The 23,396-nt window shown below is 41.4% G+C and overlaps 1 protein-coding gene across 3 annotated transcripts in view; it reads right to left on the minus strand.

The window, feature by feature from the left end:
- Window positions 1–742: 742 nt before the first annotated feature.
- The window catches only part of ACBD6 (acyl-CoA binding domain containing 6), a 214,023-nt gene continuing 191,369 nt past the window's right edge, over window positions 743–23,396 (minus strand). Inside the window, exon 8 of one of the 3 annotated variants that reach the window (XM_044267222.1) lies at window positions 743–985. In XM_044267222.1, coding sequence (XP_044123157.1) covers window positions 873–985 — 113 coding nt within the window. In that variant the 3' untranslated portion in view covers window positions 743–872. Of the gene's footprint in view, window positions 986–3,651; window positions 3,690–9,667; window positions 9,956–23,396 lie in introns of those variants that run through there. The other 2 variants (XM_044267223.1, XM_044267220.1) reach the window with 2 other exon arrangements.

A 23,396-nucleotide genomic window follows, 5' to 3' on the forward strand; every position in this document is an offset into this window, starting at 1 on the left:
ACATCCAGCGAGATTCTTGGGGGGCTTGAAGGTCTTTTAGTGAAGACCCAAATCTCTGCTATCAGGAGAGGGAATTAGGGTAAATACTTCGTAAGGCCGAGAAAGGCGGCCAGGGTGGGTGAAGATGAGAGCGTCCCGTGGGAGTGGGCTGGCGGGGCACAGTCACGAAGTGGCTACGAAGGGCTCTGCTGCTCCTCAATTTAATTTCTCATCCGAGTATCCCTGGGGCACTACTGAACTTTGCCTTTGGGACGCTGGCAATCCTTTTGAGTATATCAGGCTGACAGTCACTGGACCCTTTCCACTTTGTCCTCTACGCACACAGCTGCCAGGACCATGCTAGTCTAGTAACTGTTGGAATTATGAAATGTGTTCTCAGCTCATAAAGGAAGCAGAGGGGATCTGATTTTTTTTTTTTTTTTTTTTTTTTGGTGGTCACTAGAAACCAGCCCCTGAGCAGTGTGATTTTCTGACAGTGGCTTTTCAAAAAGACAGCTGCTTAAAGAAGAATATAGGAAAGAAGTCACTGGCCAGAATAAAAGAAGACACAAACCCAGGATGAATGAAAGCTCAACACTCAGTATTTTCAAGGCTTTTCTTTCTTTCTCCTTGGGCGTAGGATTCAACTCAGCCAAAACAGAACAGGTTAATAAAAGACCAAAGGCTAATCACTGTGTTGTAAACTTAACTGATTGCCAAACTAGAAGAAAACCACGAGAGGTGGTCCTTCACGTGTCTGGATGTATTTCCTTAGATTTGCTATTTGAGGCATCGTTTCAAAATCGTCCTTTACAGTCTAAAAGGAAAATTGTTGCATTCCCTAGAAGAATGACACTTCAGTTTTATCATTTGGCACTCCTGGTGCTTTCTTCCTAACGGCCTCTGCCCGCTGCGCAGGGGGCTGTGAGCGAAGGGCTTGCGCGGGCTGCTTGCTCCGCTGTGTGCACGGTTGCTGCCTCGGGGAAGTAGGCAGTGGCCACTGCCGCTGCAGAAAAAAAAACCAGTGTTTCTAAAAGGGGCCAAGTCAGTAGGAAAAGGAACTCTTTTAAAAATTATATTTCTGAAAGGAGTAATAAAACAAGCCATCCAAACTGTTGAATAAAAATCTAGACGATCCACTCCTGCCCTAGGACAGTGGGTTAACATCTTTTTGGAGACGGCGGGTGGGGCTTTTGCACAGAACATACGTGCCTGGATGACTTACTGCATTCATTTTCTTCTCTCATTTTTGTCCAATGGGATTTCAGGATCTTCCTTTAGAACCCTTTCCTTTGGCCATCTCCCTCAGTGAGTGCAAACAGTGGACTCTGGTATGCTGTTAACTGGTATGTTGTTCAGAGAGTAAATGAATAAGGCACAGGACACCCTTGAAGGATACACATTCCTCCTTTCCTGAAGGGCTGCCGGAGGTGGGGGGGCTCCCATGAGAAAAAGGTGCCCACGAGCCTCGTTGGTTCTTCAGGCTGCTCAGCACCCACTGAACTGGCCGGGATTTTCAAGACTGATACGCAGGCTGGGCTGTCTCCAGAGCCGGGAAAGTTCTGTTTTTGTTTTTAGGGTTTGTCTTTCTCTCACTTTCCTGCCAACCCTAAGACCAGGATCTACGGTTTGTTGGGAGGGGTTTGGGGATTTTGGAAAGGCTGGGAATTACTTCCTGAAAGATAAAATACAGACCCAAAAAAGTGGTCTTGGCACACACTTAGAGCTGGAAATATGCAGTTCTTTTTTTTTTTAAAGGTCATTAAAATGGTAAATAGGTTTCAACAGATGGCTTCCACATAGCAAGGGAAAACCCAGGCAAGGACTTCGGGGTTAAATCTCATATTTTAGTCACCTGGGACCAGCTTATTATTCCAGAAAACCAAACATCTATAAAGTTGACAGCTAAAGTGGACCCCTTGAAGGCTGGCTGCCGGCCTGCCAGCTCAGGGGCGGCTGCTGCAGATAGCGACCTAGGGAATTGAAAGTCACTTTTTCGATACCTGTCGACGGTGTGGCTTAGACTCACCCAGGCTAGAGGGCTGTGATAACCAGGAACCTATATTACTGATGCGCCAGGACTTTTATACTCAGTATGTGTGCTGGCTTTAGTATTTTTTTAGACTCATTTTAACATTTAATGCTTCTCAATTAAAGTGATTTCCTGGAGTGGATGCCAAGCTCCGTTTAGAACGCGCATTAACCACTTTCTGTATCGGTAGTTAAAGGCACTGAGGGATTTAAACAGCAATCCACAAGTCTGCTCAGTTAAGGTTTGGCGGAATAAAGCAGATTATAAACAATAATATATGTCTTTCTCTTCTTTTTTTGGAAGGGTTCCAAACTCACAAGCGGAGCTAAAGTGCCATAAACATATCCAGGACTGAGCTCCGCGCTCCACAAATGAGCTCCGTGAAAGCCACGGGCAGGGGTGCTGCCGCCCTCTGTCCTGTGTGCGCCTGCGCGTACTTTAAGAGCTTTTTATTCCACAAAGTGTCCATCAACCGAACTCACTTTCTAAATATGAAAATGGAAGCCAGGATTGCTACACAAGTGAGGGGAAAAATAAATCCTGGCTGCGGGGCGGAGGATGCCGTTGTTATCGCTGCCTCGGGCAGCCCCGTGGGACGCAGTGCTCCGGTCCCAGTGCTCTCACAGAGCCCCGGAGGAAGCCACTGCAGGCCCGAGTTCGAGGCTCCACAGGGCATATCCCCACCCACACAGAGGGCACTGAGTCCCCCCACGAGCAAATGAACATGGTGAGGGGCAGCTCCTGGGATGTTTCCCATCTGGTTTTCAACCTCACGGCTCTATCGCAAACTCATGTTCTTTCCTTCTAAGGCCATGTAGGAAGAATATCAGAAAGGAAGTTTCTGTCTTGCGTATAAACTAGGACGTAACTTATAAATAGCCCGATCTAGTTTTGGGGGCCTGGAGGGCCCTGTTGCTGGAGGAAGGGACACACCTTTGGAAGTGACTTCAGTATGTGAATCCCCAAGGAAGAGACAATAAAAAATGTTAAGATAATGACATTTGTAATTGTGCCAAGAAAAGTGATATAAAAAAACACAGGAAAGAAAGTTTTGAAGAATTTATATGTAAAAGTAAAAATAGTAAGAAATAAAGAGTCACAAATTCCCAGTTACTACCGGTGAGCAGACCGTTATGTTCTGCTTCCAGGGAGGAGCAGGACAATATTTCAAGGGTAAGGGAATGAAGATGAGGTTAGCTAGCTTTTCCCGTTCAGTCCTTTAGTGTAAAGCCTATTGATGCGTATTTCAAAAACTGGTCACACTTGGTGCATAAGCAACATCAGATGATGAGAACAAGGAAGCTGATTACTATTATCAGCCCGATAACCACTGTGCTTTGACCCAAAATCTCCCTGATCAAGGAGCTGTGAAAGGATACTAAAATAACTGAAGATGCTTATGGTTAAGCTCCAAAAAGGATCATAATTTTCACGTCACGTGATTACAACAGACTGCACTGAATGCTTTTTATGTGGTAAGGACAAACTCCGATGTGTAGCTACAAGATCCACAAAGAGGCTGGATTGTTAATGTACCTGTGAGTATGGCTGTTTGTTTCCACAGTGGTTTATCCTGATAACGTGGTGCAGGGAAAACTTCTTGGCCTGGTATCACAGAGTTTGGATAATCACCCTGATTGGGCGGTGGGGGGGGGTCACGTAGATTGAAGCGCTTTACCTATAAAAAGATGAGCTTTCTTACTATTTCTACCTACAGAACCTCAGATGATTTCCCTAACAGTTCTGAGTTTCAATTCCCTCATTTGCAAAAGAGAGAAAATGCCAATTATTTCTACTTTTACAATTATTCTGAAGTTCAGTTAAGATGCTTGTGCAGAGGGGCACCTTTGGCTCAGGTCATGATCTCAGGATCCTGGGATCGAGCCCCGCATCGGGCTCTCTGCTCAGCGGGGAGCCTGCTTCCTCCTCTCTCTCTGCCTGCCTCTCTGCCTACTTGTGATCGCTGTCAAATATTTAAATAAAATCTTAAAAAAAAAAAGATGCTTGTGCAGAGTCTTGTACAAAAGTTGTAATTACTGTTATGTCCTTGAAGTTAAGAAGTATTGATTGTAAGACACAGTTTACATATCTCTAACCAAAAAAAAAAAAAAAAGTGTGCCCTAGAAAGGATCAAATGCAGTGTGCTAACAACTATTAAAGCATTTCATCCAAAATACCTTAGGATTTAGGATTTGAGATTCACTCACAAATATTTAAACTCAGTATGTTTATTGCTAAATTGTGGCTGGTGGGTTACATACCTATTCTGTGATAAATATTTATTTATGTAGGGGGTTTTGGGGACACTTGAAACTTGATGAAAACTTTCATGTTTCAATGTTAAATGTTAAATAAACATTGGAAAGTCTTCATGTTCAGCTGAAGCAGGTATTAGCCTGGGCACTAACCCCTTCTGCCACCCAAGCTCAGCTCTGCTGTCACCATGTTCATTAATCCCCAGAGACGCTGCACTGTACCCAGAGTAGTAACCCGCAGCCAAGCAGTTAGCTAAGCAGGAAGCTAAGAAGTACCTCCTTCATAGAAAGGTTCATTTGATTATAGCAACCTTATAGCTGGAAAATGCTGAAACATTAAAAAAAAAAGATATAATAGATACAATTCTAGGTATTATATTTTGGTTGTTATCCTTCTACCTGATAAGCCTAAGAGAAAACAAGATAAGCCCAGTTGGCTGACTTCTTATATCTTTATTTGAGCCATAGTTACAGTAGGTTTAAAAGATTTAGTTTTCCGGGGGTGCCTGGGTGGCTCAGTCATTAAGCGTCTGCCTTGGGCTCAGACGTCCAGTTCCGGGATTCAGCCCCGCACTGGGCTCCCTGCTCAACAAGGAGCCTGCTTCTCCCTCCCCCAGTTCTTCTGTTTGTATTCCCTTTCTCGCTGTGTCTCTATCAAATAAATAAATAAAAATCTTTAAAAAAAGCTTAGTTTTTCCTAAGTAATTTATGAATTTCTATGAGACTTTTCAAGATACCTCACGCAATTATCTTGAGATAACTTCAGGAAATTCTAAATATCCATGATAACAGGAAAAGGGAATGACAGTGACCTAGAACAGTGTCTGTCGTTCAGCGGTCTCTCAAAAAAAAAAAATCCTTGGATTGAATGGAGGAAGAGCTTTCAAACTTTACACGAGTTTTGTGGTCTAACAGACAGTAGACTTGGTCCTAAGTGTGGCTCTACTGCTCTTCTGTGATCTTGGGCAATTTAAGTAACCTGCTTGTATCTTCAATTCACCCTTGTTTAAACAGCCTAAATAAACACCTGTGCTACCTACCTGACAGAATTAATAGGGAGGGATGACAGATTAAATAACATCCGTGAAGCCTCTGAAACTCAGAAACACTGACTGCATGTGAAAAGACATCACTAGTCACACAGACTTGAACACGTGGGCTCATTCCTGTCCTGCAGCAAAATCAGAGGTCAAAGAGGTCAGAGTCCAGCTTTCTGGCCACTGTCTCTTTAAAAATTTTGCCACGTGGTGATCAGTGATAAAACTGCTGGATACCAAAGACTTGGTCAGTGGCTCAAAAAAACAAAACAAAACAAAACCCAAAAAACAAAAACAAAAAACAACGATCAAAAAAAAGCTTTTCTTCTCATTCTTTCAGATAGGCATGGCAACACCCCATATCGCTTGGTAGGAACACTTAGAACTATGAAAATAGGGTCAATCAACAAAAGATTTCTCATTCTTGAGATACTGTAGCAAGTAGTCAGGAAAGAGGGCTGTCCACACGGGGAGTCCACGGGGAGTCCACAGACAGGCTTCAGATCTGTCAACGTTTCAAAATTCCACACACAACACTGTATTCTAGGGAACAGGTTCATAGTTTTTCAAAGTGTTCTGGAACTCCCCAAGAGTGAAAAACACTGATTTTGTAGACTCAAGCAAGCGTTCTGAAAGATACCAATGATTCAAGTATTTTTGTCTCCTCTCTAAGGATTATTTACATGATTCTCTTTTTATTCCTCATTTTTCACTAGCGTGAACCAAACCTACTGTGAAAGGGGGGCCTGGGTGGCTCAGTCTTTAAGCGTCTGCCTTTGGCTTGGGTCATGATCCCAGGGCCCTGGGATGGAGTCCTGCTTGGGGCTCCTTGCTCAGCAGGGAGCCTGCTTCTCCCTCTGCCTGCTCTGCCTGCGGCTCACCCTGCTTGTGCTCTCTCTCTGACAAATAAATAAATAAAATCTTAAAAACAAACAAACAAACTACTGTGAAAGCAATCAGGCCTCTTACATTAGTTGGTGGAGACCAAAGCGAACAACAGTCATGAATAAAAAATAAAGAGTCGCTAGTGTTGTTCTGATCACAGTATCTTTGGAAAAGAAGAAAAAAAGCAACAAATTTCCTTTTGCAGTTTTTAGGGACATAGGAAAATGGGGCTAGGTTAAGTTTTTATGTGTAGACGTACATCTACAGAGGTGGCCTGAAGATAGGAAGAATTATCTTCTTGAGGACCGAGAGTGAGGTAGGAATAGAAAGGCAATCTATAAACAGTCTAGAAAATTCCAGTGCAAAGTAGCAAAATGTAACCACTCCTAACTCAGACAAATGTCTTTAGTGATTCCACTGCTTTCCGACCTCTCCTCCAGCTGAACTAGTTTCCAGCTTGAGAACACAGTGGAGGCTAATTCTTAAAATACCATGTATGATAAAAATAACAAATCAAAGAGTTTTAACCATGGGTGAAGTAAATCGAGTTCCAATCCCTGTAAATTTTAGGGAAAAATAAGCAACAATTATTTTGAAATACCTGCTGTGTCATGACCAGAAATGAACCTCCAGGAAAAGATTTTCTATGATATTTTAAATTACTAATGGGCTTGAACATTACTAATCTGTCTAGGAAAAAAAAAAGTTATGCGTAGCAGAACCAAAGTTATGCTAAATTAAATTATGTCCTGCTTTTTATCCTGCTGAACTGTATGAAGAGATGGGTTGCCATGTTATCTGGGAGGTTGGCTGCTTTCTGCTCCAATAAATTTGTGTTCTTTGCTTGGTGGGGATTATTGCAGCTTTTGCCAATGGAACACATGATCTGGCTGACGTGTGATGCACTACATAGTAATTCAATAATTTAAGGGGAATGAAAACAAACCGAGATCCAGGTTTCTGACATCTCTGCATGAAATCTTCCCCTCAAGCCACAGGGAGATGAACCACACATTGTCATGACAGGGAGGCTTTCGAAAATTCCAGTACCAGTGACAAAAGAATAGAGAATTGGGCAAACGATTTTAGAACGCACCTGAAAATGTAAAGCTGATGACTGATTTTAGTGACAGCTTTGAATGTAAATTTGAAATCCTCAAAATAAAATTAATAAAAAAACAAGCTATATTCTTTGCGTAAAAACATTCTGTATCGTTTCTGATGTGCCGAAACAGGTAATAAAAAACTTGTCTCAGAAATTTTAGGGTCGGGGCGCCTGGGTGGCTCAGTTAGGTGAGTGTCTGACTCTTGATTTTGATTCAGGTCATGATCTCAGGGTCACAGGATCAAGCCCTGAGTTGGGCTCTGCACTCAGCAGGGGGTCTGCTTGAGATTCTTTCTCCCTCTGTCCCTCCCTCTGCCCCTGCCCTTCTGCACTCTTTCGTTCTCTTTCTAAAATAAATAATCTTTTTTTAAAAAATATTTTATTTATTATTTGACAGACAGAGACACAGCAAGAGAGGGAACACAAGCAGGGAGAGTGGGAGAGGGAGAAGCAGGCTTCCAGCCGGGCAGGGAGCCCGATTTGGGGCTTCATCCCGGGACCCTAAAGTCATGACCTGAGCCAAAGGCAGACACTTAACGACTGAGCCACCCAGGTGCCCCTAAAATAAATAATCTTTAAAAAAAAAATTAAGGTCAAGTTACAAAAGAGAAATGAGAAAAGGAGCTCCTTGACAGCTTCCTGCTTAGATAACTACTCTGTAAATCTGAAATGACTTAAACACTTTTTGATTTGTTCATGTCCTAAAAATGCACAAAGCACTATTAATGAAAGCTGTATGCAACATCTTGGTCACTTTTACTGTAACTAATGAATAGTGTTTGTTAAAGCACAACTAATGGGGAACATGAGAGAGTTTTGCTTCCCAGCAGGTTGCAATGTGGCTGGGATTATGGGAAAAGAACAGATAATGAACAGAAAGTTCTACCAGAATCACAGTAATGTTTCAGTATGAACTACCGTGCACATCACTTCCACAGATAATTAAGAAACCATTTAAAGAATGAATAGTCTGGCCGCCTGGGTGGCTCAGTGGGTTAAGCCGCTGCCTTCGGCTCAGGTCATGATCTCAGGGTCCTGGGATTGAGTCCTGCATCGGGCTCTCTGCTCAGGCTCTCTCTGCCTGCCTCTCTGCCTACTTGTAATCTCTCTCTGTCAAATAAATAAATAAAATCTAAAAAAAAAAAAAATAAAGAATGAATAGTCTTGGTGAATGGTTTTGGTTTACATCTCGGAAAATAAGAACTCACCTTAGAAAAATCACAAAATAAGTAGCATTCATGTGCCTCATTTCTGCTCTGAAGGGGCTTGTTCTAGGACAGTTTAGGTGGAGCTAATGATGACTGTGTCCACCGTCCAGGGCTCCACTAAGCAGGTTTATGACTTCTCTTAATATTGACACATTGGAATATTTATCTTTAAACAGCCCTCTTTGCATCTCAAATCATCTTACTTCATTTCTCTTCCTGTGACAACTATCTACTTTCCTTATACAACGAGAGATGTCAAGGAATTTCCCAGATGGAGCTCTTGAGGATTAAAGGGGAAAACCCAGAGAGGGAGCCAGTTTCAACAGTGGCATATTTTGTTTATTCTTTAAAGAAACACTATGGTGTAGTTGTCTGTATTTTTAATTAAAAAAAAAAAAAGAAATAAAAGCTCTCCTGGTATCCAGAAATAACTAAAATCACAGCTAAGCATTAGGGCATTATGGGCTGTTTCACATTTCAAATAGGCCTCACAGTTTGGGTCTGAGCCCATTTCCAGAGACTACTCTGAAGGCCATGGGGGGTGGAGGGGGGACATTAGAGCCAATTAAAAGGGTGATAGGGAAATCCCTCCCCATTTGATGAAGGTGAGTTTAAGGAACCTTGACCTAAACAGTGAAGTCTCTGGAATCTGTGCTTTCATCCTGAAGTGAGGGTATTCAATCTTATTCTAAAATGCCCAAGATTTTGAGGTTTTCAGTAAATCTGGTTATCCTTCTGATTTCTAGACCCCTTTTAGGACAAAATTCTACCCTTTTTTGCTTGCTTTTTCTTAACACCCCTTTCTTCTCTATCTTCTCAATTCCATCTGCCAAAAAGAGGAGACAGCTACCTATTCAGAGCAGCCGTGAAAATGCCACGGAATCATTTGCTCTCTACCATACTGGGATTTCATGCAACTTTCCCTAATTGTCAGTGTAGCACTGTCGGTCATATTTTGCTTCTGCAGGTTTTTTTTAAAAAGAGCAGCCATGTTTAATATTGTGAAATACGATGTGTCTCCTCCTTGCCCCACCCTCCAGAGCAGTGATAAATTTCAGCGCTCGCTCAGCAGAATTGGATTGTGTTATGCACAGTACACATGTTCATCACCAAAACTGTACTCGCTGGAATGGATGCAAGGAGAATGAACTGCTGAGACTTCAAAATCCTAGTTCCTCAGAACTGATTTTATTAGCCAATGTATACCAAAGATGGTGGTAAAAGAAGTATTATTTTTTGCAGTTTTCTTTCATCACTGAAGCTCTCTGATGTTACAGACTGTGGTTTTCCAGTCTTTGATTAAGCCTTGCCAGTCGTGTGCTGCTGCAACACCAAAGATACAGCTTTGCAACCTGTCACCTCTTCTGGCAGGCAGCCGTCCTGGTCTCGGAGGGTGGGGTCGGCGCCGGACTGGAGCAGCAGCTCCACAATGTCCAAAAACTCACAGGCCGCAGCTGACAGGAAAATCGACAAACAGGAATACAAGGTTATCGTGAGACAAAGAGAAACGACTGTACTCCAGCAGGAAAGGCAAGTGCAGAGCAGGGAGAGATCCTGAACAATGAGAAATGTTAACAGGGGCTGGAGGGTGACCGGGCCTTGTGATGAGAACTGGGCCATGGGGGCACCTGGGTGGCTCAGTGGGTTAGGCCTCTGCCTCTGGCTCGGGTCATGGTCCCTGGGTCCTGGGATCGAGCCCTGCATTGGGCTCTCTGCTCGGTGGGGAGCCTGCTTCCTTCTCTCTCTCTGCCTACTTGTGATCTCTGTCAGATAAATAAATATAATCTTAAAAAAAAAAAAAAAAAAAAAGAACTGGGCCATGAAAGTGCATTTTCAAGTGTAGGAAAATCGAGTCTATCTTTTTTCATTGCCCAGAAGCAAACAAACACATTTTCAGAACTGTGAGGTTTTTAGAGTATCTTAAGAATGAGAAGAGGGAAAGAACAAAAACAGTGCTAATGTATTACTTTGATCAGAATAATGTTAGGTTTATAGGCTAGGTCAAAAGGCTAAAAATGTTGTAAATGTAAAAGGAAAGATTTCGTTTTATCTTTGAAGAGGGGCTTAAATGGGTGATTAACTAAACTTTAAAATTTGCAAATGAAAAAAAATATCTGGCCTAGTCATCAGACCATCCCTCTACAGAACTTTCATTTATTTAAAACAAAAAACAAAAAACAAATGACTCCAATCACACAAGGCACAGGAAGGGGACACAGACCTACAGATGTGGAGATTCACTATGAAGATGGCACGTGTCCAGGAAGGACACACAGAGCAAAGGGCTAGAACGGACAGCCACCTATGCTTTCGCACATACACAGAAACCTGATTTATGACAATGCTGGCATCGCGGATCAGCAGGAGACAAAGACGCATTCATTATGCACTGACACAACTGGGCTAAAGGCAAAACCAGGCATTTTATACAGGATGAAACAGAAATGGCAATAAACATATGAAAAGATGAATAACCACATTAGTAGTCAGGGAAATTAAAATTAAAACTCGGAGATACCACTTCATACCCAGCAGAGAGGTGGAAATTAAGAACAGACAATAAGAAGCTACAGAAGAGGGCTGCGGCAGGGGAAGCTCCCCTCCCCATGGCCTGCGTGCACGCTGGTGTGGTCACTAGGGACAACAGTTTGTGTGCTGAACCCTGCACTCCGCCACCCGGCTCCTACTTACATACTCTAGAGAAACTTGTACGCGTGCTCTCTAGGTGATGTTTGCAAGAATGTGTGTAGCAGCGCTATTCGTAATAGACCCCAAAGGTCAACAACCCAAATGCCCATTAAGCATAACATGGGAGGGGCGCCTGGGTGGCTCAGTGGGTTAAAGCCTTTGCCTTTGGCTCAAGTCGTGATCCCGGGGTCCTGGGATCGAGCCCCGCATCGGGCTCTCTGCTCGGCGGGAAGCCTGCTTCTCTCTCTCTCTCTGCCTGCCTCTCTGCCTACTTGTGATCTCTGCCTGTCAAATAAATGGATAAAATCTTAAAAAAAAAAAAAAAAAAAAAGAATAACATGGGAAGGGGCACCTGGGTGGCTCAGTGGGTTAAAGCCTCTGCCTTCGGCTCAGGTGGTAATCCCGGGGTCCTGGGATCGAGCCCCACATCTGACTCCCTGCTCATAGGGAAGCCTGCTTCTCCCTCACCCACTCCTGCTGCTTCTGTTCCCTTTCTCGCTGTGTCTCTGTCCAATAAATAAATACAATTTTTTTTAAAAAAAGGAATAATATGTGAAAATAAAACACTGCTTACTTCTTCAATAAAATACTATACAACACTGAAAACTAATGAACAATAGTTTTACAGAAGAGAGTGACCCCAGAACATAACGTTGAAGGAAAGAGGCGAGTCAGAAAAATACATACAGTGTGGTTCCACTTAAACAAAAATGAAAAAACAGACCAAACTAAACACCATTGTTCAGAAAGACAAATATGCAGTGAAACTACAAAGGAAATCATTAATATAAAATTTGGGATAGTGTTAATCTTGGGGAGAGGGGATGGAGGGAAGGTCATGTGACTGGAGAGGAACACCCAGGGGTTCTAAAGATACTGGCAATGTTGCATTTCTTAAGCTAGGTGGTGGATACATTTTTTTCAAGTTATATTTTAAATTCTTCATATATATTTTATATACTCTTTCATAGGGTGATAGAATGGCAACAGCAAAAAGTCAGAAAAGAAAAACAGGGAAAGAAGGGTAAGGAGTTTGATTCAAAGATCACTTTACTGAGCACACACTGCAGCTGTCCTATCGAGAATGCATTAAGATTCCTGTTCTGCAGGGCACCTGGGTGGCTCAGTGGGTTAAGCCGCTGCCTTCGGCTCAGGTCATGATCTCAGGTCCTGGGATCGAGTCCCGCATCAGGCTCTCTGCTCAGCAGGGAGCCTGCTTCCCTCTCTCTCTCTCTGCCTGCCTCTCCATCTACTTGTGATTTCTCTCTGTCAAATAAATAAATAAAATCTTTAAAAAAAAAAAAGAAAAAAAAAAAGATTCCTGTTCTGCAGAACTTATGAAAAAGCTGTGAGGCTAATATGTAAATCAGGCACTCAACACAAAAGAGTAACGTGAGTGTGCATGTGCACACACACACACACACACACACACACACACACTCTCCTGCAAAGAAGTGGAGGTTGCGGTGGGTGGAGAAGTTGAGGGATCAGGAAAAACACAAGTAGGTGGTACATAAGCTGAGCTCTAAAGGACAGAGTAAAATTCCAGGTAACCGGAGACAGAAAGGCATCGTGGAGAGAAAACATCACCGACAGAGGGAGGGCTCTGGGAAAATCAGAGGGGGCAGACCTGAGTCCAACCGTGCAGGGCTGCGAGAGCCCTAGGAAGCCATGCTGAGAAGTGTGGTTTTGTCTGCATTTATAAGGAAGGAAATGGCATAATTTGGCCTCTGTGCACGGATGATAATTCTAAAAAGAGTGACTTGGGCAGCCTAGAAATTTGTGGCAGGCAGATGAACTAGAAGACTATGACTGACTATTTTAGGAGGCTTGAAATTTGCCAGTGTCAGCATGAATATAAAGGGACTGAACAAGAGCCACTGAAATTCTTGTGGACGGGACACAGCAAGTACTGGGCAGACTTTGAAAAAATGTTCATGAACATGAAATTTAATAATTAATGAAGCTGATATAATGTTATATTTACAGTTAAACATTTAGCTATTTTGCAATTTTATTTTTGTTTTTTTGGGGAACAAGAAATATTTATTTTAGGTTTCAAACATTTTTAGAGGTTTTTGAAAAGCCCAGAGGCCCACCACTTGTGATCATAATGCTTACTGAATAAAATGGCCCAAGTTTTTCTATACTTGATATGAAACTCAGATACCATAAAGAAATTTACTGATACATCTGAATTCATAGAAACCTAAAATTGATAAATTTGAACACATAAAAATTTAAAACAGGTGTACCACACACACACAAAATATGATATATAATGGTAAATCATAAACTAGGAAACATTCACATATATAACACATACAAGAGCTAATAACCTTAATATTTAAAAAGCATTAACAAATCAAAAGAACAGGCAGGGTTGTCTGAGTGTCTCAGTAGGTTAAGTACCTGAGTCTTCTTTTTTTTAATTTTTATTTATTTATTTATTTGATAGACACAGAGAGATCACAAGTAGGCAGAGAGGCAGGCAGAGAGAGAGGGGGAAGCAGGCTCCCCGCTGAGCAGAGAGCCCGACGCGGGGCTCGATCCCAGGACCCCAAGATCATGACGGGAGCCAAAGGCACAGGCTTAAACCACTGAGCCACCCAGGCGCCCCAGTACCTGAGTTTTGATTTTGGGTCAGGTCATGATTTCGGGGTTGTGAGATCAAGCCTTATGTCAGGCTCCGTGCTGGGCGTGGAGCCTCCTTAAGATTCTTTCTCTCCCTCTCCTTCTGCACCTACCCCAACTCTCTTAAAAAAAAAAAAGAAAAAAGAAAAAAGAACAATGGGCAAAAGAATTAAAGGAACCAAAGATGACACCCATGTTTTTAGTCGAGGAGACTTGTGCTCTCTCTGTCTCTCTCTCTCTCAAATTAAAAAAAAAAAAAAAAAAAGATTTATTTATTTGAGAGAAAGAGCCAGAGGGGAGGGGCAAAGTGAGAGGGAGAAGCAGGTTCCCTTGAGTGGAGAGTCTGATGCAGGGTTGAATCCCAGGACCCTGAGATCATGACCTGAGCTGAAGGCAGGTGGTTAACTGAGTCACCCAGGCACCCCTCAAAAAAATTAAAATAAAATAAAAAAATACAATCTAAAAAATACATATACAAGTAACTCTTATAGCTCAACAATAAGAAAATAAGAAAATAAGTAACTGGATTAAATATTGGGCCAGAGACCTTAACTGACACCTCACCACAGAAGATATACAGATGGCAAATAAGCTTATGAAAAGGTATCCCACATCACATCACGGAAATGTAAATTAAAAGAACAATGAGATACCACTACACACCTATCAGAATGGCCAAAATGTGGAACATGTCAACACCAAATGCTGGTAACAATGTGGAACAACAGGAACTCGCTCAGTGCTGGTGGGAATGCAGAAGGGTGCAGCCATTTGGAAGACAGTGTAGTAGTTTCTTACAAAACAAAATACAAACACCCTTACCATATGATCCAGCAACCACGCTCCTTAGTGTCTACCCAAGGGAGCTAAAAACCTATGTCCACTCAAAAACCTGCACATGAATGTTCATAGCAGCTTAAATCATCTTTGCCAAAACTCGAAGCAACCAAGATGTCCTTCAGTAGGGGAATAGGTATAAAAGCTACGGTACATCTATCTAGACAATATAGTATTACTTAACACTAAAAGGAAATGAGCTATCAAGCTCAAAGGACATGAAGAAACCTTAAATGTGTATTACTAAGTGAGAGAATCCAATTTGAAAAGGTTACCTACTGTATGATTCCAACAATATGAACATTTTGGAAAAGGCAAAACTATGGAAATAGTTAAAAGATCAGTGGTTGCCAGAGGCTGGAGGTGAGGGAGGGACAAACAGGCAGGACACAGTAGGACACAGTAGATTTTTAGGGCAGTGAAAACACTCTGGATGATATCATAATGACAGATACATGTCACTTTATACTTACCCACAGAATACACAATGCCAAGAGTGAATCATAATGTAAACTTTGGGTGATTATATTACGATATGATAATAATTTTATGGTATGTAGGTTCATCAACTGTAACAAACACACCAGTCTGATGAGGGATGTTGATAATGAAAGAGTATGAGAACTGCTTGTTGTGAGGAAAAACTCACACACATGGTGACCAGAAGTGAAGTGTGCTGGTGTGAGGGTACAGGGAAGACACACAGGGAGTGTCTCTGTTCTTTAGAGGGAGGCTATCCATGGGGTGAGGGGTATATGGAAAATCTCTGTACCTTTCCCTCAATTTTGCTGTGAACCTACAACTGCTCTAAAAGTCCTAACCCACCAAGCACTTGTAATTGGGTCTATTTCTAGGTTATCTATCATGTTTCACTGATTTATACACCTATCCTTATATTAATACCACAGTGTCTTGATGTTTGTATAAGTCCTGAAGTAAGGGTATGTCCTCCATCTGGTTCCTTTCTTTTTCCATACAAGTTTTAGAATAAGCTTGTAAATTTTTTTCAGAAAGTCCTGCTGGAATTCTGATTGGGAGTGCATATGGATCAATTTGGGGACAATGGAGAGCTTAACAGCAGTAAGTCTTCTGGCCCATAAACAGTAGTATGTCTGGCCACTCACTTAGATTTCCCTTAGTTTCTCTGAGCAGTGTTTGGGAGTTTTCAAGCATATAAACTGTGCATTTGATTTACCCTTGGCTTTTGATTTTTTTGAGGCTATTATAAATGGTATTTTTAAAAAAAATTTCAATTTCATTGGTTCACTGAAAGTATGAAGGAAAACAACTGATATCTGTATACTGACCTGGTTTTTGACTTTTAATTTCTAATTGTTTATTACCCATGTATAGAAGCTTTTTGATTTTTGTATATTGATTTTCTTCCCTGCAAACTTGCTGAACTCAACTCATTACCTCTAATAGGTTTTTAAAAAACAGATTCTTTGGGGTCTTCTACATAGGTGTCACATCATCCGTGAATAAAGTTTTATTTCTTCCTTCTAAATCCATCTGCCTTTTACTCCTTTCTTTTGCCTTAATGCACTGGATAGACTTCCAGTATGATACTGAATCAAAGGGGAGAGTGACCTCTCTGCCTTGTTCCCAGTCAGAAGGAGAGCATTCAGCCTTTTGCCATTAAGAATGATGTTAGCTATCAATTACTTCAGATTGAGAAAGTTCCCTTCTATTCCTCCTTCTATTCCTGCATTTTTTTTTTTTAATCATGAAGGGAAGTTGAACTTTATCAATTGTTTTTCCTATATACATGGAGAGGGTCATATGTTTTGTTTTGGTTTTGATCTGTTGATATGGTGAAATACAATGATTTTCAAGTGCTGAACCAACCTTGCATTCCTGGGATAAAAATACTGGAGTACGATTTATTATTTTTTTTGTATATTGCTGGGTTCACTTCACTAATATTTTATTAAAGATGTTTGCATTGGGGTGCCTGTGGGCTCAGTCAGTTGAGCATCCCAACTCTTGGTTTTAGGTCCAGGGTCATGAGATAGAGCCCGCTGTTGGGCTCCATACTCAGCAGGAGAGCTGCTTGAGATTCTCTCCCTCCCTTGGCCCTTCCCTCTGGCTCACGATCTCTCTCAGAATTAATTAAAAAAAAAAGATGTTTGCATCTATATTCATGGGAGATACTGGCCTGCAGTTTTCTTTTCCTCTAGAGTCTTCTTCTGGTTTTGGTATTAGGGTAATGTCAGCCTCATAGAATGAACTGGACAGCATTCCATCTTTTATTTTCTGATAGAGTTAATGTGTATTATTAGTTTTATTTCTTCCTTAAACATCTGGTAGAATGCATCAGTGAAGCAATCAGGGCCTGGTGATTTTACTGTGGAAAGATTTTAGCTCCAAATTCAATGTCTTTAATACATGATATATGACTACCTAGGTTATCAGTTTCTTTTGAGTTTGTGCCTTTAAGAAATGTGTTCATTTCCTCTAAGTTACCTAATTTATTGCTATGAAGTTATTTACAATGTCCTATTATTTGCTTCATAATATCTGTACGATCTATTATGATGTCTCTTTTTCATTCCTGAAATTGATAATTTGTTTCTTCTTTAAAATTATTATTATTTTTTTATTGCTCTGGCTAGGGGTCTATCAGTTTTATTATTTCAAAGGTTTTCAATGATTTCATGGATTTTCTCATTGATTTCTGGTTTTCTATTTCAATGGTCTCTGTTCTAATCTTATTTTATACTTATGCTTATCTTGGGCTTAATTTGCTTTCTCTAACCTTTGAAAAGTAGAATCTTAGGTCATGGACTTGAGGGCTTTCTTCTTTTCTAATAAAAGCATTTAATTTCCCTCTAAACACTGCTCTAGCTGCATCCCAAAATTCTGATAGAGTGTTTTGCTTTTCATTCAGTTTTAAAATATTTTGTAATTTCCCTTGGAATTTCATTTTTGACCTATGAGTTCCTTAGAAGTGTGTTTAGGTTTCTGACAACTGTGGGGGCAGGGCAGTTTCCAGATACGTGTCTGTTACTGATTTCTAATTTAATTCTGTGGTGATCACAGAGCAAATTTTAATATTTGTTGAAGTCTGTTTTATGGCCTGGAATATGGTCTATCTTGGCAAGTGTTCCATGTGTACTTGAAAGTATTCTGTTTCTTATATGGAATGTTCTGTAGATGGCCTACGGATCTGAAGATGATAATTAAGTCAAATTGGTAGATTGTATTGTTCAATTCTTCCATATCCTTGCTGAATTTTTAACCACTTGCTCTATCCATTACTGATTTATAGCCTGACAGTGAGGTTTTTTTTCCTTGCTACTCTGTGTCTCGTAATTTTGACTGAATGCAGAACACTGTAAGGTCGCAGGGCAGTGAAGGCTACGCTAAATAACAGTATTCACACCCAGAAAAACCTATGCCTCTTTTGCTGTCATGCGGTTGGTATGGGTGCTGCATCAGTCTGGTCCACAGCTGAACCAGGTCTGGGTTTTGCCATTGCTAGAGGTGACTTCAGGGCGTCACACACTTCAGATTCCTCCGGCTGTGGGCTGCTGCTACCTGAACTTTCGTGTGTGGCCACAGATGCCAGGGCTTTGTTTGTTTGTTTTTCCAGTATTCTTGCTCCACCCTCAGCTTTAGGAGACTCTGCATCTGCTACAGAGGGAGTCTCTCTGCATTCTGGCTCCTTCCCCATCGGCAGCAGTGCTGTTGCTTACTGCTCAGTCTCACGGTGGGAGTGGAATAGAGTTTTTTGTCCTTCTGGGCTGGTCTCAGTCTTAGGCAGAGGTGGCGATTTCTCAGTGTTCCTGCATTCCTGCCCCCCACCCCCAAACGTACAAACCACCACCCTGTGTGAGGGAACAACGTTGGAGGAGGGACAGAGTTCTGTGCCCTGCTCTCAGTGGCAAGAGATCTGTTTTTGGGTCAGCGCAGGGCTCCCTGTCTTTCCCAAGTGGCAGAAAGCTTGCTTTTACTCCCCCTCCCAAAGCAGAGGATATCTGCCCGGACCTAGGGACAGGAGAAGAGGACAGAAAAGTTTTCTGCTCTCCCTGAGAGGCTTTTAAGGCATTTTGCTTCACATGAAATAAGAATTCAGGGAAGTGGCAGGATTTCAGGCCTGGGTGACACTGAGAAGAGCTCTCTCTCTTCTCAATTCCTCTATGGTTTTCCTAGTCGGTGAAAAGGGGCATGTGAATGAGGACTCACTCCTCTGGGGTCCGAGACTCCCGGTTACTAGAGAATGTCACACTAGCTTACTTTAAGAATCTGTTAATTTTAGCCATCTTTGTACTGCTTTTATGGTGGCTGCCTCCTCCTGGGATGCTCCATCAAAGGTGAAACAGTTTGTGTGTCTCACTGGGGCTTGTCATTCTTTGGAATCCAGTTTACCTTGCTGCCATGAAACCTCTGCTCTCTGAAGGGTTCGAGAAATTACTGATCTTGTAGATTATTTATCCTTTTCTTCTTGTTAGTATGGGAGCATCGCTCTCTTGCATTTCTCTACATTTCAAGGGGGAAGTAGGAATGCTGGGTGGCTCAGTTGGTTACGTGTCTGCCTTTGCCTTGGGTCATGTTTCTGGGGTCCTGGGATCAAGCCCACACTGGGCTTCCTGTTCAGTGGGGAGTCTGCTTTTCCCTCTTCCTCTGCTGCTCCCCCTGCTTGTGCTCTCTCTCTCTCTGTTAGATGAATAAAATATTTTCAAGTGGTAGTAGAACACTATGGGAGTTAGGTTTGATTTTTTTTTTTTTTTTAAGATTTTACTTATTTGAGAGAGAGAGCACAAGTGGGAAGGGGCAGAGTGGTAGGGAGAAAGAATCTGCAGTGAGCATGGCGTCTGCCATGGGGCTCGATTCCATGACCATGAGACCATGACTTGAGCTGAAACCAAGAGTTGGATGCTTAACTGACCGAGCCACCTGGACCCCCGGGAGTTTGGTTTTAGATGATTTAGTAGTGATATTTCTTCTTTTGCTCTTTGTTGTTACTCAGATAAAGACAGTTTCTCTGGCTCCCTTCTTTGCTGGTGGCTGCTTCCTCCGGGCTCCCTGCTATAAGCTGTTAAATGGCATAAAGCCAGCAGCCAAAATCACGTTGTGATGAGTTATAAACCTGGGACAGCTTTGGCCAGCCTTTAGATCACCTGCCTTGACAAACTCAGGCACCAAACCCTACTATGTAATAGCACAGGCTCAGAGGGAGTTCTGTGTGCTAGAGGTGGAGGGCAGAATTTTACTCTGAGCTGAAGTCAGACCATTCAAGAATGTTATCTCTGCCTCCAGTGGTGTGGGATTTCTTAGAGGGCTACCAGGATTATCAATGCTAAATCAACATTTGATGAACGAATGAATAAATAAAGTGGGAGAAAAGGTAGAAAAAGGCAAGAAGGTAGAAAGGTAGAAAAAGGCAAGAATTGCCTATTTCAGTCCTGGGACAGGCGTTAATGAGCTAAGATTACATTCTGCACGTAAGTCACAGACAGAATATCTTTACCAAGGCCCAGGATTCAACAGAAATTATATGGGATTATAAGAGCCCTTGGAGAATTTAAAATAATCTCTCCCAAATAATATAATGGACATTTTAATTTTACATTTCTGAAAGGTTTTACCATGAATCACTGTACAGCAAATTAGATTCTAATGGAAGGCAGCCTCTTACCAAATATAACAAAGTTAAAGACACATTGCCTAGTGTGAAGTATTTGAGAGAAGAGGGTATTTATCCTGCATAGAACTGGCTACATGACATTTATATTTTGAGAAATAATCATTTAACCTTTTTGCCGCAGCTATCAGTTTCAACTTATTGTAAAAAACACTTGGTTGGGTTTTAAAATTGGAACTTTTAAAGCAGTATCAGGGGAATAAATTTCCAAGTGTATAAATCTGTAATACAGGATAATAATGACCACTGTCCGATCACACTTCTCAAGTCTAACCCAACACTTGAGACTCTAAGCATGAAGATCAAGGCTAAATCGATGAAGACTACAGCTGAAGACACTAAGCCAGCCGTCTCAGACAAAGAAGCATTAATTTCACATATGCCATATTGTGAAGTGACTTGTCCAACAGTGAGATCTGATATAATGGTATGAGTACTAACCCAGGAGCAGAGCTTACATTTTTAAGTTCCACATCTGGAGGACCACAGCCAACCAGCTGAGAAAAGGCTAAGGAGGCCATCTAACAATCCTCTAACCTAAACAAATGTGAAGGGAATTTTAGCTCAAGTCTAACTATAAAGTAAATTAGGAAGTTCAGGGGACACCTGGCTGGTTCAGTTGGTACAGCATGCCACTCTTGATCTCGGGGTCATGAGTTCAAGCCCCACACTGGGGGTGGAGCCTACTTAAAAAAAAAAAAAAGAAGAAGAAGAAATAATAAATTAGGAAATTCAGGGTTGTAGAACAGTACTTCAGAGTGAAGGACAGGGTGACCATTAAGAAAAGGAGTTTTATTAACAAAGGCCTGGGATTTATGCGAAGACAGGCCGACCTGAGCAATCAGGAATCAGGCAATCACAGGCGATTCTGATTCCACAGGCAATCAGGAAGTTGTAGCAGACAGAAAAAAAGGGAAGAGGAAGACTCATTTCAAGGACAAGAGAACACCACACAGGTGAATCACATTCTGGTAAGAAGACGACATCAGTTATGTTTGTGACAGACAAGGTGTTGCGTGTTCCAAGGCTTTGCCAACTGGCAAAGACAGGCGCCCAACAAATAGTTTTTGAAAAAAAAAAATGCTTTGTCCCCCCGCCTCGCTGGTGAGCTACTTGGTCACATGCTTTGTTAGATTCTCCTCTCCATCTAGCACGGTGCTGGGAACTTAGTATTTGCTCAAAACTCATTAGTTAATTGATTTCTCCGCCTTTGGCATCCTCAGTAAAGCACAATTCACAAGGCAGAGGCATCTTTTCAGGAACGCGTGAGCTGCCCAATCCCTCAAAACGGACAAAGGCAAAGGAGAGGAGAGAGGGATGAGAAGGGCGCTAACATTTGGCCAAATTAATGAGGGGATATATTGGTGCCCACAATGTGCTGGGAAATACAAAACCAGTCATAAGCCTGTCTCGGAAAAGCTTGAGCAAGTCTACAGGGATTAGAACAGTTGCTGAATTTATGGCACCCTGGGAACCTCTATTTGTCAAGTGCCACAGAGGCAAGTCCTGACACTGGCACAGGTGAAGATGAATTTTCATTCAGAGCAGCGAGCCTTCTGACTCCATTAATCCTCAGGGTTTTGATGATGAATTTCTTTCTTTTTTTATTTTATTTATTTTCACTCTAATGCCTCCTCCCACTGCCCTGTAACAGCGTGGAAGGAACAGAACAGATGGTGCTTTACGTGGGAGCCCGAGGGCTCATGAGGATACAAAGCCTGCCCACTCTGAAATCACATGACTGCCGTGCAAGGAAAAGCCTTGATTTCCCCTGGGAGACACAGATGCAATGATGTTCGTATTCCCAGTGGAGGGAAAGGAGGGGAAGGCTAACAGGCCATTTACAAGGAAGACCACACTTACACTAATATACTCTTCAGCAAGAACCGTGTTTAATCACATAACAACAGGAGGACTGATATGTGAAGATTAAAAAACACCAAAGTGAAACAGAGGCAAGTAAGGGTTTTAGTATGCTGTTATGCAAAGCCTATTTAGAATGAACTAGTGAAGACATACAGTAGTAGAATACTGGCCTCTAGTTAACCTGCCATTGGCTCTGACCCAGTTTTAATCGGAAGAAGCCAGGATTTACAACCTGCTTAAGGATGGAGTTTGACAACTGCTATAATCAGAAGAGCTGTCAACACAAGGACAGCTGTCAAGCCAAACTGTAATTCATAAAAAATAATAGCTAAGCCCCTAAGATATCCCCAACATTGTCTGTACTTACTGGATTTAACTATACTTACAGTTTTATGAAAGTTACAAAAATAGGCTAAGGGTCTTAAAATCAAATAAGATCAAATAAAAAAAATAGCTATGGAGTACCTATTAAATTAAAAAGGTTAAACAATACTAACTGATTAAATGAATAAAATATGCCCAGCAGCTCCCTAGCACATAGAGTTTAATAAATGGTTATTATTATTATTACATGCCCAACTCCTCTTTGATGACCTTAAAAACTGGCAAAAGTCTAGTGACCTAGTAAAAAAAATCTTAATTAAAAATGAATCACTCCTATAAGTGATTATTAATGAAACTTAAAATCTTAATTTCATGAAATATTCTTGAGTTGTCAGAATATTTTAGTTTTATATATTTGTAATGTCAAAACCTCTTAACTAATGATATTACTTTAGTGTTTAATTATCTTGATTATAATATACATGGTATTTGTTTTGTTCTTTCTGCAATGAATAATACAATCTGAGAGACAGAAATAGAGGTTGTTTTACTAGATCAATTTTGGGCAGGATTCTTGAATCAGAGGTAATTTTTGTTAATGTCACAACTCTCAGTGAACAGAAGCAAGAATATAAAAGCACATGGATGGACACAGATATGGATAAAGTATAGTTTAGAAAAATAGCCTTGACTCACTAAGGCAACCAATGATAAAGAATTTTAATTTGTTTTATTTCTATAAAGGATTATCACCCAGAAAATAATGTCTACTTTAAAAGTTTACCAGGACTGTAATTACTTATGAAATTATGAAAACAGAACTGGAAGGGGAATCTGAAGACCTGGACAAGTGCTTTGGCTCTGCCACTACAACCTGTATTACCCTGTCAAGGTCACTT

Source organism: Neovison vison, chromosome 10 (assembly GCF_020171115.1).
Source record: "Neovison vison isolate M4711 chromosome 10, ASM_NN_V1, whole genome shotgun sequence".
Taxonomy (NCBI): domain Eukaryota; kingdom Metazoa; phylum Chordata; class Mammalia; order Carnivora; family Mustelidae; genus Neogale; species Neogale vison.